At 44.7% G+C, this 16,653-nt stretch overlaps 1 protein-coding gene and 1 non-coding gene across 2 annotated transcripts in view; both read right to left on the minus strand.

Moving 5' to 3' along the window:
* Positions 1 to 16,653, minus strand: part of LOC124613042 (glutamate receptor 1-like) — a 1,340,173-nt gene that overhangs the window by 41,068 nt on the left and 1,282,452 nt on the right. The window contains exon 16 of the mRNA XM_047141610.1: positions 785 to 893. Coding sequence (XP_046997566.1) covers positions 785 to 893 — 109 coding nt within the window. The remainder of the gene's footprint in view (positions 1 to 784; positions 894 to 16,653) is intronic.
* Positions 1,424 to 1,497, minus strand: Trnat-ugu. The gene has a single exon. It is a non-coding gene; the product is annotated as a tRNA-Thr (tRNA).

Consider the following 16,653-nt stretch of genomic DNA (forward strand, 5'->3'; position numbering starts at 1 on the left):
TGAAGGAAAACCGACTTTTGTAAACGTTAAACTACAAGTAATTACGTTGACAGTTCAATCAAAACTTAACCCTTAGAAGCACAGTAGTTACGTAGTCAGAATGTCTGATGAAAACAACGATGCAACTGTTTATTTTTTGCTGTTAAAATTCGCAAAATTGTGAGGTAAAATTTACACAAACGTTAATTGTACCATTTTTTAATGCCTTACCAAGCTGTTGCCGTAATAATGCCCGTCAGTGAAGACCAAAAAAGGCCGAGTGTGGGTAATAATTCATACAGTGGTAGGAGGGTGTGCTGTGAACAAGATACTTGAAATCTTGGATGGTGGGGGCTCATTTTGGGTGTGCTTGTCAGAGTCACTTTTGTACGTTTTTCTTGAATCACTCGAAAACTACGGCCTCTAGAGGAAATGTATCCCAGTACAAATTTTAACTATTCAACAAAATGCTCATGTTCATTTTTTGTTCTGCGGTTTGTGCGTCGCGGACGAGACGTATGAAAGTCTCGCACGTGGTTTTTGAAGGCCAGATATAACACTGCGGGTTGAATAAAACGACAACGGTAGGGCAGCTGAATCACCCTGAGTATGACGAGGATGTTCTATTGTAGTGAAATTATGGGTAGTAACGGCAGCTTCAGCAATTAAAATCCTACCCACACATTCCACAGTCACGCTGAGTGTACATGTCGGTGATCTGGGTTGTACTGAAACTGTGAGTAGTGGCGGCAGCAAAGTGCAGGAGGTTCGCCAGTTTGATCTGCTGAAGGCACGCAGCACGCACCTGCTTGTCGCTGTGCTTGCACTCGGTGCGGTCGTACCACCAGCGGTTCTTCAGCTTGGTCAGCTCGCCGTTCTCGATCAGCGTCAGAACAGCCAGGTTAATCGGGTCCCTGCAACGAACAAAGACGTCTGTGAAGCACAACTTGCTAGTGCTGTCACATCAAACATTAAACTTCCATTACCAGTTTTGTCTCAGACTGACTTTTCATTAATGCTCATACAGCTGTAAAATTCCATGCGAGACGGGAAGGTGAGTTACATCCGGATCGACTTTCTGACAGTCTTGTCAGGGGGTTTCTCTCATGGTTAGAGACATGTCAGCCTGACCACATCTCCGTCTCAGAAACACAACGCCCCCCCCTCCCTTTCGACCCCCTCCCACACTCTGAGTAAATGTACGAACACTTGGTGACAGAACCAAGTTTAGGCAGTTTTCATTCAGACATCACACGCATGTTCCTCTTTTAGATTAATGCACGACTGTGAAGTCAGAAAAGGCACCGACATAATTAAAAAATTATAATTATCTGAAGCTGGTGCCGGTGAGTGCAGCCAACAAGACAGACAAATATGAATTGAATTAGTACCTTCAGCTCCTGACGGGTGTTGATATATATCAACGGGGACAGGTGAAAATGTGTGCCCCGACCGGGACTCGAACCCGGGATCTCCTGCTTACATGGCAGACGCTCTATCCATCTGAACCACCGAGGCACAGAGGAAAGTGCGACTGCATGGATTATCTCGCGCACGCCTCCCGCGAGACCCACATTCTCAACTTGTATGTCCACACACTACATTCGTCGTGTCCCACCCCAATACACTCATTACTCGTGGAAGACATTCTAACCAAGTCCCGTTAGAGTTCGGGGAATATGTGTGCATCCGCACAGAAGAAGAATGTCATGGCCGGTACTGCCAGAACTATATACTTATATGGATATGGTGTCTGTTTTATTCGGACATGTCCGAAAGAACAGACGCCATATCCGTATAAGTAGACAGACAAATGGTTGAAGAGGACGACAAAGTAGTTTTTGTTCCACATTTTGCCTGCAGTACTACGGGTTTCTTCTGTAGCCACACGTATGGATAGCGTCCAATAATTAACTTCCTCCGTTATGAGAATAAACAGTAACGAGTTCCGTAAGTGTGTATTCATTTCCAGACATCGCATTTTCTTTTATCTTTAGGAAGAAAGTACTTAGCGAACTAACATCTTATGTTTAAATTCTCCGTGCTGAGGTCCTTCCGTATCGATTTTACACGCAACTAACGTGTAACCGCCAGCTCATTATCACCTCTTATGCCAGAAAAAGGACGCACATGCTGAATTTTGTTATTTTCTATGCGATGGTGCACTGATTTGCAAATTTTCGTTGTCGCTGCATGAATTCAGTTTCAAAGATGATCCAACGGTTGGTTCACGTAATAGCACAGCTTTCCTGATTTGTATAACAGCGTAATAGTTTACAAGGTCTAACCATGAGTATACTATCACATATGATCAGAGTTGCGCTCTGCTAAGACTAGGTCGTTTTAGTCAAAATGGAGCACTATGGGACTTAACTTCTGAGGTCATCAGTCCCCTATAACTTAGAACTACTTAAACCTAACTAACCTAAGGACATCACACACACTCATGCCCGAGGCAGGATTCGAAGTTTCGACCGTAGCGATGGCGCGGTTCCAGACTGTAGCGCCTAGAACCGCTCGGCTACTCCGGCCGGCGGTCGTTTTAGTAAATGAAGTAGTAAATGGTAAGGTTACCGGTAGTAACATAAATAAATCTGTGAGAGAGAACCTACGAGCCGGCGACTTGTCTTTCTTTTTCGTTTATTTGTTTGTTTGTTTTGCACATAACTAGAGCCACCCGTGGCTCAGTATTAATCTATTGTATATTCTGTATCCTTATGAAATATAATGTGCAAGTGATAAAAAGCATTCCGTCTTCAGGCCACGAGTGGCCTACCGGGACCATCTGATCGCAGAGGAGGATGCGGATAGGAGGGGCGTGGGGTCAGCACACCTTTCTCCACGTCGTTATGATGGTATTCTTGACCGAAGCCGCCACTATTCGGTCGAGTAACTCTTCAATTGGCATCACAAGGTTGAGTGCACCCCGAAAAATGGCAACAGCGTATGGCAGCTGGATGGTCACCCATCATAGTGCCGGCCACGCCCAACAGCGCTTACTTCGGTCATCTCACGGGAACCAGTGTATCAACTGAGGCAAGGCCGTTGCCATGTGCAAGTGACAAGGGGAAAAATTAGTTGATTGCGTACCTTCCGTACTTTCACCTAACAAAAAAATTAATTTTGGTGCAAGTTTAGTTCACATGCACAGACATAGAAATACACAAAATATTATTTCCTTTTTTGTACTCAATAGAAGGTTCTTCATCACGATAAAAGGCAAGCGTTTCTTGTTATTTTTAATAAGTGCGAAATTTCTTTGATAATAACAGAACCATATTTTAAATATGCTCGACGAAGTACGAAGCTATGTGTGATATGTTTTCGTTTTGTGTTGTTCTAATTTAACTTTTTTTGAGGAATTGCGTTTTCTTGTCCTATGTAATAAATCTGTATTGTTTTCTATCTTTGCTACAATATCGTTCACGGTACAAATCAACAACCTCCGAAAGAAATTTGAATTAAATATTGACAATTTCAGTTTTGCTATAAATACTGTTTATTTGTAAGTAGCAGAGAAGAGGACAGCTGTGTAGAACGAAAACGTTCCGTAGGGTACTCGTTCCTTTATATATCCTCACTCAGTTTCTAGCCGATTCATCGCTTCCGAAGTTTCGACGAGAAACTAGTATGACTCTGAGGGCATACGCAATCAAAGCGATCGAAGTAATGAATGTTAACGGATACGGAACACTTCTAATGTACGGGTAACGTTATTACGACCTTAACTGACCAAGTCAAGAAGTCTATCGTCGTCTACGCTTACTTGTGATGGTCTACGGTAGCATACGGCAGACTTAAAATTCCAGGCACGATCGATGAAGAGCCACTATACTAGTAAATTTTTAATGGAATCATGGCGTTCAGCCGGCCGGTGTGGCCGTGCGGTTCTAGGCGCTTCAGTCTGGAACCGCATGATCGCTACGGTCGCAGGTTCGAATCCTGCCTCGGGCATGGATGTGTGTGATGTCCTTAGGTTAGTTAGGTTTAAGTAGTTCTAAGTTATAGGGGACTGATGACCATAGATGTTAAGTCCCATAGTGCTCAGAGCCATTTGAACCATTTTTTAACCATGGCGTTCATTAATTAAATGACAAGTTCTTTGTCACTAATACATTCCTAATACACCCCTTGAATTTAAAAAGATCCTATTGCTCTTAACTAGTTGTGTATAAGAATATGAACTCCACTTACATCTGAGATGCTCTGTTCGCTGTTTGTTCATCTCTAGTGAATTAGGGATACTGTGTGCAGCGTAATTCAAGATGACATGCCGTGATTTCAAAACGGTATCTCTCCAGTGGTGTTGTGTTATACACTCCTTGCATTTGACCGTTCTTTCGATGCAGCAGTAAGAAATACGAACACTGAATAATGCACCACGATGCAGTCGTATTTCCTTGCTGGTTTTGCATTGCGATGTAATGACGCAGAAAGAAAAGCGGCCTGAGGCTAGATCTGACATTAAAAAGGTGATAATTTCTATCAAATTAAAATCTAGTGTTAATTTATTGTTTGTGGTTGCATTATATGCCTGTCTGCCAGACCTCAATTGACGAGGAAGGCCGTTAATCGCTCGCAGTACCATTACTGAAGCAGAACCATGAGCAGAGGCATCTGATCGGAAATCTGCTTGTGTCACCATACTTTGGCTGCAACACTACAGTTTCAGATAAGATGTGGCTGACATAACGGCACCAGGGTGTTAGAGGAGAAAAGGACGTCGGTAAACAATGGGGAGGATTAGGCATCATCTGTAAATGAGAACAGTTCAACAAAAATTCACACATGTAGAAAAGTGATAATACTTGGTCCATTGTAAATCAGTAGTTAATGCTGTTGTATGAATTCCCCAAACTATAACAGCCTGTCGTATATTGTCGCAAATATAATTGCTCCACATACACTAATTGCTAAATCTTTAACGTATGTGGACTATTACTACAGAGCTGTGGTTGATTTGCTGGGCTAGATTGAGCGCTAGGTTAATGAGGAGTAAACTGTAATAATAGATATTTCCCTTACCTGAAAAGTGTGATATACTGCTGGCTAATTTGTATAACTAGAGGATAAGCTGAAATTTCTTATTCATTTTATACGTACAGAAAACGCATTAAGATCACTGTTGAGAAGCAAGTCGTAAACATGTACGACGGAGTTCTCTTGCGGTCACTGTTGCACGACTTGTCGGCGCTTAGCAGACCGCCCTGACCTTAGAGGCGGGTGCAATGACCTCTCACCTTTCCATCTGTCGTCAGCAGTGGACAGCCCCCGTCAGCCGGTGGTCCTGTCTCGGATACGGGGGATTACCGGGGCAGCCCTCGGAGGCGGGATGTGCTGGCTCAGCGTGCACTGTTCGTTATGAGCGACGTTCGCTTACCGAGTGTCGTCGTAATTTGCATATAATTATCGCTACGGAACTGGGCAGAGTTGAGTGAGCGAATATCAGTTTCCTATAATTATAATGGAGGACTCATCTGGCATCTGCGTTAGGTCGCGTCATTAAGAACATTTGCAAGTTTCCTGTGGAGGGAAGTGTTGGTGATTATCTGTAGCGACCGTTTCTTACACAACAATTCAAGAGTTCGAACGAGTCTTCTCTAGGTTCAGACACATCTGGGGAATTGGTAAACGAATGTTTAAGATGATGAGGGCCATTGTGTTCCAAGTACAGATGCTTCACATACTTTTCCTAACTGCTCAAGCTCTCCCTTTGCATTCCACATCGGAAATCCGTTACGGATTTCTTCACGATAGGACTGGATTATCCATTCTGTACGGAAAATACGAGTGCTTTTGCAAGAAGTTTTCTCAGGACTACCTTCAGAAATTTTATTGGAAATTATCTCTCGCCTCAAATATTTGAGCTGCATGGACATTGCAGTACGTAAGACCCCTGAGTAAGTTTCAGCTGATACAGATTTTTCTGGCAGTAACATTGAGACCATATTCCGCAAAAAATACACGCCCTCATGTGGGTCATCTGCTGACACATGACAGAGAATGGAAGACAGGATATTTACGAGGGGCGCTTAATAAGTAACGCAACACTTTTTAACATCCAGTATAAATTTAAGTGTTTGGAAGTCTTCTGAAGGTATTTCACGGCAGTGTAGCCTCGAACGGAAGTGAAACGTGGACGATACACAGTTTAACGGGAAGAGACTAGAAGCTTCCGAAATGGGGTGCTGCAGAAGAATGCTGGAGATTAAATTGGTAGGTCGAATTATTAATAAGGGGCTATTGAATCAAACTGACGAAACTAAGGAATCAGTTGACAACACATACCCTGGAATGCCAGTCTCTGTGGGAAGAATGGAGACTTAAATTTGTAGAAAGACCCCATAGTTCGAATCCAGTAAGGAGGTTCAAATGGATACACGTAGCAGTAAGTAAGCAAAGATGAATAACCTCGCAAGGGATATAATAGCGTGGAGAGCTCCATCACACCGGTCTTCCTATTAAAGACCTGAACAAGAACACCTTGAAAAACGAATTTCCCAGGATGCAGTGGATTTCAGTCAATCGACGAAGCCATTTAGTGGACATTCATTTAGCTATTATGTTACAGAATACAACTATATATAGAGTTACAACATCTGAGTAGCAGCAAATATAACTAGACATTCTCTCTCAGTCGTAAGGAGTGCTAATGTAGGATGGGGAATGAGACCAGAAACCTTTTGTGGAGCAGGCAATGAACCTAAGTGGCAAAGGCTAGGATTTGAATAGTGATAGCCGCATCACTAGGTTTTCTTTAACAATCACGACATCAGTCATATATCTTGAAATATGCTGGCGGGGCGATTTAAACTGGACTCACCATATAATACCTATCGTGGAAAAGGCAAATGCCAGATCGAGATTCATTTAAAGACCTCTCAAGAGTACAGTCCATTCAAGAATGAAGTAGGTTAAAAAATTATCGTTCTACCGATATTTGTTCGTTGTTCGTCGGCATGACAGGCTTACCAGGTATAAATGATGGAGGAACTAGAGAAGTTCCTAACAAGAGTAGTGTCTTTCCTAACGAGTTCGTTTAGCAAGCACGAAAGACTGAGTGGTGATGCCCTACACATTTCACTGGCCGATGCTGTAAAAAAGTTGTTGTGCATCACAAAGTGATTTTTCTGTTCAGCTGCCTCGGACTTACTTTCCTAGAAGAGTCGGACAATGTACTGCATCTTCTCATAAATGTATATCGCGAAAAGATCATGAAAGTAAAATGAGAGAGAATAGGGCTCATTCAGAGGTTTGCCAAGAATTGTTCTTCCATCTATCATGCGCGACTGCGATACTACAGAGAGGAAGTGATAATGGTACACGAAGTACAATGTATTACAAACCGTAACATGGTTTTTAGATGTAGACGATAATGGCTTGTATTCGGGAGGTTCAAATCCCGCTTCAATAACATAGCTTATGATTTTCATTATCTTAAGTTAATTGTGGGGATGGTTCCTATGAGGTAAACACAGCCGAACGGCCTCACCACTCCGAGCGCGTGCCGTGTATCTATTGATTTCGTTGTTGACGGGTCTTCAAACCATAGCCTTCTTTCCTTCTACCTAAACTGTGCAGAAACATACATATTCAATCAGGTCTAGTTGCATTCTCCATGTGGAACAGTTTTAGTCGATTTTCCTATTCCAGATGAATGGCTCTTATTCAGAAATTCATGTGTGGTTGCGAAGAGGAATCGCACAGTTATCTTCCACAGTTAAAGTATTGTGGACGAATAAGTTCAGAATTGTACAGATGCCTTTGATAAGTTTGTTGTCTTAACGTAGGACCATAACTAATTAGGAAATCTTTCAGATCAGTAGACAAAATTTAAATTCCATTTCATTGCCAGATTCCGTACTGCTCTTCTTACATTCATTTTTTCTTCTTTTTTCACTGAGCTGCTCTTTTTCAGTAAAGCGTCGACCTCGCTTAAATCTGTGACGAAGAGAATTTTGCTTTCGGTAACGCTGAGTGTCGTATGAAGTACCTTACCATTAGTCTTCATTTCCGATGAATCCATCAACATATTCGCAAAATGAAACTAGCATCCCGCATTTCGTATCTCGCAAAGTACTCCTTCCTCGGATCTCGAAATAAACCAAGTGAGACGTCTCAGTGATGATGAAACTGGGCTCACATTCTGAAGGGGCAGGTTACACCAGTCCAGATCACCTGTATGTAACTTTGCAATGGTTTCTCTAAATCAGAAGCCAGTATAGAAGAACACGGCCGATTTCCCTCTCAGCCTGGTCCTATCGTACTTAGTGCTCTGTCTATAATGATCAAGCAGTCGACAGCGACGAACCCTAATGTTTTTTTTCTCATCCGGAAAAGGTAAGGAAATTGTCATTCTCAGTCCACGTTCGTGTTTTGGTAGGTATACCACAGTTGCCGTAAATCACGTCTGGTGAATTCTATGGGCGTGGCTTCAACTACCATTTCCTCAGTCTTGCAAACTAATCTTGTCCTGCTGGTCCCGGCGGAGGTTCGAGTCCTCCCTTGGGTATGGGTGTGTGTGTTTGTCCTTAGGATAATGTAGGTTAAGTAGTGTGTAAGCTTAGTAGTTAAGTCCCACAAGATTTCACACCCATTTGAACATTTTTAATCGTGTCCTCTCCCAATGTCCTCAAAGTAGGCACCTCAGATATGCAGTCCACTAGCCACTGTAGAATGTATAGCGGAGGGTACTTCATATCAATAGTCAGTATTATCGTTTATCTGTTATATTCCCTTCTGATACTGACTAGTGACTGAGGTATAAGTATCTATCGGTATCCTTCTGTGTGTCATAAATGTATTAGTTTTTTCTCATGATACGTGGGATATACGAAGTGACTCCACAAAAGTCATACCGGAGTGGCCGAGCGCTGCAGTCTGGAACCGCGCGGCTGCTACGGTCACAGGTTCGAATCCTGCCTCGGGCATGGATGTGTGTGGTGTGGTGTCCTTAGATTGATTAATTTTAAGTAGTTCTACGTTCTAGGGGACTGATGACCTAAGATGTTCAAGTCCCATAGTGCTCAGAGCCATTTTTGAACCATTTTTGAAAAGTCATTCGTAGTCCTAAAGAGGTTGTTTAAATTTACCTAGCAATGTTTAGCGAGAACTATATCGTCTTCCTTCGAAGAATTCCCTTTAAGTTGACGAAGTTTTGTTATACTTTAATATGGGCTTCATCTACTAACACTGCCTATCAAAAAAGTGAAACACCGAGAAGATATGGTCGGATGTCGATGTAACATCGTACAGGTACACATCATCAACGAGTATGTAAGCAGTTAGAGCTGTAACTGCCTTTGAGATGTACAACGGCCACCAGAGTGCATTAGCGTTGTCCATGTTGTCAGCAAGCCTGGTGGAACATGTAAGGGGCGTGAATAGCGACAGATGAAAGACCACTGAGAATGTATGATGAAGCCCGTATTCGTATGAAACAGTCTGAAAGGGGACTCCATTTCGTCGGTTGGTCGAATCGTGCAGAATCCAGACATCTGGGGCATTCCGATGTGTCACTGGCTATATGTTCGGCTGTATGAGAATGTTAGGGCAGGCAGGCATATTCGTCCTCAAGTTTTAGATCGTAGCCGTCTGTCTACCAAATGTGACAGTCACCGTATTGTGTACCACGCAATTCGTAGCCCCATCACACATGCGACTGCCATCCGAGAACCAGTAATGAACTCCCTCCAGCCGTCTGTGTCATCCCGTGCCATTGGTCGGATTCCAGCGCCAGCCAGGCTAAGGAGTCATCACCCCACCCTTAGGGTGCCATTAAGACCACACCACAAACGGCTGCGTTTGAAGTGTTGTCATCACTGCGAAGGCTGGACTGCTGATGAATGGTGTAACATTGTGGTCCGTGCTGAATCCCGTTGCTTCACTACCCCTGGTGACTACCGTCGGCGATTATAGCGACGAGCTGCGGAGTGGTCCCAGTCTTCCAGTGTTTTAGAGAGGACACAGTGGTGTTACTCCTGTCACCAAGGTTTGAGGAGCCGTCGGGTATGATTTCAGGACATGGTTGGCAGTGACTGAGGGAACCGTGAAGGCACAACTGTACGTCACGAGCATCCTGCATCCTAATGTGTTTCTTGCTATGTGACAGTACTATGATGCTGTATTTCAACAGGACAATGCTCGTCCACTCATGACATGTGTCTCTATGAACTGTCCGCGTGATGTTCAGTAACTCTCGTGGGCAGTAGAATCCCCAGATATTTTGCCAATAGATCATGTTGGCCATCTCGGGCGTTAACTCTGCCGTAACGTCGGCATCCCCGATATCAAGGACCATTTAGGCCTACAAAGGTGTGGGCTAGTTTGCCTCAGGATATAATTCAACAGCTTAACGACATTATTTTCAATCAATTCAGTGCTTGAATCTAGGCCAGAGGGAGTGAAATATCATACCGATAACTGGACTTATACTGCCGAGTTTTCTGTAAATTTCACCTGACGTAGAAATCACTGGCATGACATCACATACCCACTCAATCGTGAAGCCACATTTGGTTTCCTCCTACTGTTTCACTCCTTTTGTCAGGCAGTGTACAGCGTAGGCCGTGGGTAACCTGCTATGAAATGTTGCACTCCAGACCATCACTCCTCTGCTTGAGGGGGTGTATGCCGGATGACGGTCATATTGGTTTCCTCCCCCCCCCCCCCCCCCCCCCGCCCGTTGTGTCTGGGTTGCCTCTAAACATGGTCATCGGGGCCTGAAACTCACTGATTAGAGGAGAACTGCCTCCTGCGATGAATCCTACTTCAAACGGATCCCCAATTATATCACAATGATTGTCATCGCGAGAGCCCTACAGCACAGCAGAACGTCCACGATATTCTGTCTGTTTTTGTTGCCCTTCATGGCAAGCCATCGTAGGCTTACGTTTCAGCCAGATAATGCCCTCCTGCGAACACCAAGTGTTACCACTGCTTGTTTTCGTGCCTGGCAAACATCACCTTGGCCAGAAAGGTTGCTGGACCCCTCCCAATTGCGAACGTTTGGAGCATTACGGGCAGGCCCGTCCAATAAACTCGGGATTTTGACAGAAGTCCGCACGATTTGGACAGAAGTTTGCACGATATCCCTCAAGACGACATCCAGCAATTCTATTTGTCAACGCCAAACCGAATAATTGGTTGCAAGAACTAGAGGTGACCAACGGGATACTGACTTGCTCAACCAGTGAAGTTTTTCTCTTGAATAAATCATCCTATTTTTCTGAATTTGTAATCAACTGTCTGTACACGCACGTCACATCTACCGATTTCCGTTCCGTTCGGTTGATTCCATCGAGGTGCATCGTTTTATTCGTTTTAGAGTGTAGTTGCACGAAATATATAGGTCTTCCTCGCAATCTCCAGAAGATGGTAGTCCTAGTGCCCTCCCCATCTCCGACACGTGTTGTTTGCGCAGCCAGCATCGGCGTCGGCTCCGGGCGACCGCCGTGCTACTGGGCGGCCGCACGCAACGCGCCGTGCGTGTCGTGGTCAGGGCTGCGTGCGGCGGCGCCGCCCTGCGTCACGCCAGATGTGGCGATAGCGCCGCCTGATGCCGATGTTGATGCCGATCGCATGCAAATCCCGACCTGTGCGCCAACAAAGGGGCGCAGCACGCGCCACGCGCCCGGTCTCCAGGAAGTCCGGCATGCGAATTATGAATAACCAAAGTGGCCTCGCGCTGCACTTCCGCCGTCTCGCTACCAACCCAAGTAGCATATTCTGTTCTTTCTTCTAGGAGCTTTTCTTTGTGTATTAGTCCACGTTCATTATGAGCTTCAGGCCGCGTACTTCTTTTTAACTAACCAGAGTACTTGTCCTTGAAATTCGGAACTGACAGCAAATAAAGAAAATGTGTGTATAGCTAGGGCGTCAGCTGTGGTACATCTCCTACTACTGTCGTATCCTGTGAACGCCGACCGCTGCTCTTTCTGAAGTTCTTCGTCGTGTATATCTGTGACTGAATAGCGGTTTCTGTTGAGCTCGCAGATGTCTGTGGGGAAAATGTGTGGGATACAGGTCACACGGAGACCCTCGTGTTCCTTCACTACAGTTACGAATAAATATGCCTTTGCGGTCGGTGTCAGTCTTAATGAAATCATTTCACGCTGTATTGCCATATCATCTTATGAAATAGTCAACGTACATTAAATATGGAAAACAAATCGATGTTTTGGTCGTGCTGCAGTGGCTTACCTCAGGGCCAGATGACATGTCAGTACGCCCAGAAGTATTGTAACGAAGCAGAGGTGAAGGTTTGCACATGGGTGAAATTACGATTGGGCCACTAGGAGCTATATCAGCTGTTGAGACTGAGGCTGATCTCCCTGCTAGTGACGAACTTTTGTTGAGTTCTTCGATGCTTGCTGGGTATCACTGCTGGAGTTCTCGTGCAAGATGTCGAGGAGACTCTACCGATAGTTACGGAATGCACTGTGTGCAGCCGGCTGGAATTCGTAGTTAATGTATCAACGATGTTACCCGTCAGTCGGTATCAGAGCCGAGCATAATTTCCTTTCTGTGGCTAATGAAAGTGAGACAGAGCTCGTGATCTGTAGTGTAATGCCGTCACTAAATTTTGGGCGTTACTAATATGAAGCAGCACCATGGCAGCAAGATAGAGGGCACAGAGATGATGGCATCTAATTTCGCAAGTGAGCCTGATGGTACGCCTTGGAGCGGACTGTTTAAGTCGCGCAAATATTATGACATCACTGAAAGACTTTACAAGGACGGGCCGGCCGAAGTGGCCGTGCTGTTAAAGGCTCTGCAGCCTGGAACCGCAAGACCGCTACGGTCGCAGGTTCGAATCCTGCCTCGGGCATGGATGTTTGTGATGTCCTTAGGTTAGTTTGGTTTAACTAGTTCTCAGTTCTAGGGGACTAATGACCTCAGCAGTTGAGTCCCATAGTGCTCAGAGCCATTTTTGCAAGGACGGATCGTTCTGTTGTGCATTTGCACACCACTGGGACACCGAGGTGTTGTCCAGTACTTGCCTGGAAGCACTGTAACGGCACAACGTGTGTGCTACTAATCGTTATAGCTACCCTCTGATTCTAACATAGTGATGTGCGGTCTGGTTGCATGCTCGACACTGTCGGATCCACGTCGGTTTCCAATATGCTATGAGCCAGCCAACACCCAAAGACAGGCTGAGCAGCCAGCTCCACGAGACCAGTTCACCATGTCCACCACCCCAGACGTAGGCAACAACGGTGAGTCAACCCTCAGGGACCACAGCAACACCGAACTTCTGCCTTGGGGGACAGCGGTCGCAGCCAAAGCAGCATTGCCACAGTACCTCCGGACCAGTGGAAGCTGCTAGCCCATTAGCCGTGGCCCCCTACGGGAATTCAGTGAACGTACCCGCCGCTGCCACTGCTCACTCGGGGCCGCATAGTGCTAACTCAGGAATGCGCTACTGAATGGGGTAAACAGTGTCAGCAAAGCAGGACGCAGACGTTAATCAGCCATCACGCCGCCGCGGCTTTCCGACGTCATCCACATCGTTCGTTGACCTCGCGCCTGCAGAGGTCGTATCCATGGACATCACAGCACTCCAAAGTTGTAATTCAAGAGGAATGAAATGTATCTTGCGATGGAGTTTTCCTAACTACCCAGGACCGGAACTTCTGCCTCCACAACCCTCCACTCCACCACCTCTGCTCCGTAGGGCCCCATTTACCCCCAGATCGCTACAGTAGAATCGGTTCCAGGACTGTAATTCTCTGGCTTGGAGCCAGATGCAGTACTTAAGTCTGAGGCTCCATTAATTCGGACGGTTTTGGATGCAGGTTTACAAACCTTCTCTTTTGACTAGAGAATGGTATAATCAACTTATTAGGTGAGACGTGTACTACACTGTGGAGCTTACTGCTCCAATCACACTTGAGTGTAGAAACGCCTCTTTCTACTGAACAAGAAGGCGCCAAGTATTCCCCCACTTCACGAGCCTCAGCTCCTCACGTTGCTAATCCCAGTATGTAAAACAAGTAATACATATTTTCTACCTTCGTCTGTGTCTGCCTCACACGCAAACAGGACTGAGCTCCCATTCTGGCAGGAACCCCAGTTCGTGTCTGGTACAGTCTGTTTAAATATACCGTAATATATAGACCAGGCAACTTTCCACACCCATCCATGGCATAGTAGGCGTCACACAGACGCCTGCTGCCAAGACACAAGGAAGAGTCGGACGATCAGCCGCTTAGCGCCTAAGCAGCCAGATCCTGTCTAGAGCTGGGATCTGCAAGCTGAGGAAGACGACACGGGAAGCCCCTAAACTGTACTGTATGACGTGACAGGAACCGACAAGATGTCTGTCCAGTACATATTGCTGAGCTGCGATAGGACATTGCAGAAATACAGGAGCTTTACGAGGACGGAACTGAGAACAGGAAGACGTTCACAACACAAAATACATGTGTATGAAGAGAAGAAAGACTTTACTTAGGAATACATATCGTCTTTTTAGCTTGGGAAAAGAGAGAGCCACGGATTCTCTGTAAAAATTGCAAAACAATTCGATCGACCGGAAGAAGAACCAGAGTTTTCCAGTTAGATGTATGGACAGGGCTATCGAAACTTTGACCAGCGGTGTATGAGGGATCATCGTATTGTGGAGGTTTCAGAGTTAGAACTGAGAGAAGAGGCTTCAATTTGAGCCTTTATGAGAGACACTTTGCTACAGCCCGGAGGCCGCTTCCGATCGCTGCGACTGTCTGCGACTAGTCAGCAAGTAGCAGCCTGTCCCAGTCCAACTCGACAGTCGATGCGCATCCGGCTGAAGACGCTGTGCACTCAACAGCCACAGCCGGAGAATAATAGCGACGAGTGCCCGCCCGCCTCCAGAAGTTGCACATCAGCTCCCTGCTATCCACTGCCGCCTAGTGCGGATGATCACTGTGTCAAAGTCTGCCTATCATTCTATTGCTCTCAAATTAGCAAATACTTAAAACTCTACTAACGACCTTCAAATTACTTTCTTACCTTAATGGGCATACTACTCTCCTCATATTTCACAGTAATCATGGAATGAAACTCAGTGTTTTATATTTGTGCTGTGTAAAGGAATCCAAGATCAACAGCCGTAGTCCCAAAATGTTTTATGAAAATAAATTAGAGTAACTTCAGCTTATACCTCGGTAGCTGATCGCATTTACTCAAAATTATTTTCCAAAACTCAGTGTTGATTTCAATTACGAGTATATTATTGTTGTCGATGTCTTCCGTCAATAGACAGCTTTGATTCAGTTTTCCACACTCACCTATCTTGTGTAAGCCTATCCACTTCTTCGTAACTATTGCAATTTACATCTATTTAAGCCTGCGTACTGTATTCATCCCTCGGCCTCCCTCTGCGATTTCCACTCACTCCCCTTCCAACACGAGCTTATCTCCATTATCGAGTTTAAAATTTTTGGATACCTCTGGATATATGCCATCTACTGATCTCTTCTTTTAGTCAAATTCTGGCATAAAATTCTTTTTTCCCCTAATTTGAGACAAACATCATATGCTCAGGGTCCTCGTATAGCACCACATTCCTAGCACCACAATCCTGTGTCACTCCCTTCCCAATCACTGCTTCCCTTTCATATCCTTCGACTCTTGATTATTAGTAAGAATTCTAACCTTGACATAATAAGTCTGTCACTGCAGTTTCATGATAATTAAGATCAGCCGAGTTGTTATCCACCGTACTAACGCACGGGGGGAGGGGGTCCTGAAGACGCCGTCAAGGTGGGTCTACAGCATCTGGACGCGGAAACCTTCTCATAAAACTTAGAATACCTTAACATATCTTCCATTCCATTGGGTTTTCTGGTATAGCAACCACATATGGAATTTTTGAATTGAAAACAGTCTTCGTTATAAGTTGCTCTCTTATTATTCGTCTTCGTGGAGCATCTTCAGATTATTTATAGCGGTAAAAGAAATAAGCAAAAATTTGCATATGGTACTAGCAAGCACGATTCTAAATATGACTAAATGATTGTTACAAACATTAGAGTTTTCCTTTTTCAACATTTCTGAAACCATAAAACGGCTCTGTGCTAGAGCGAAGCACGCGTCAAATCACACGAATCGGCAGAGACTTAATCAAGAGCAACAAATATAATATCCTGTAACGGCGGGGAAAATTGTAACATAAATAATCAAACTGAACGAAAAATACATAAATAAAGTCGCACCAGCAGGACAAAATGATAAAATAACAGGACCACACTAACAAAGAGCTATGCACATTGAAACATAATACACAGAGGTGCCACCACAACCCTACGCTTGCGGCGTCAAACGGGCACACAGGGGAGCAATGGAATAAGGCTTGTGTACAATGACTGCAGAGGACTAACATCGGTAGCACTCAAAGCAGTTACATGACAGTCAGCATACTTACCGATTACAAAAAAAATACCTAATTCAAAATGGTTGAATCACTGGAATAAAATTAAGAGGTTACAAGTAATCAAGCCACAGTCACACATACTAAATGTAACATGCAAGTTACTCCAAATAGATAAAATAATAGCACCATCCGTAACTAAATGAAACCATAACATAATCACCAAATATGGGCGTCATTCCGATAACCGGGGATAAAACAAATTATTAAAACAGCAAGTCCTCCCTCGGATTGAAAAGTATAATGTATAAGAACGAATC

This window comes from Schistocerca americana, chromosome 4, assembly GCF_021461395.2.
Source record: "Schistocerca americana isolate TAMUIC-IGC-003095 chromosome 4, iqSchAmer2.1, whole genome shotgun sequence".
Lineage (NCBI taxonomy): Eukaryota > Metazoa > Arthropoda > Insecta > Orthoptera > Acrididae > Schistocerca > Schistocerca americana.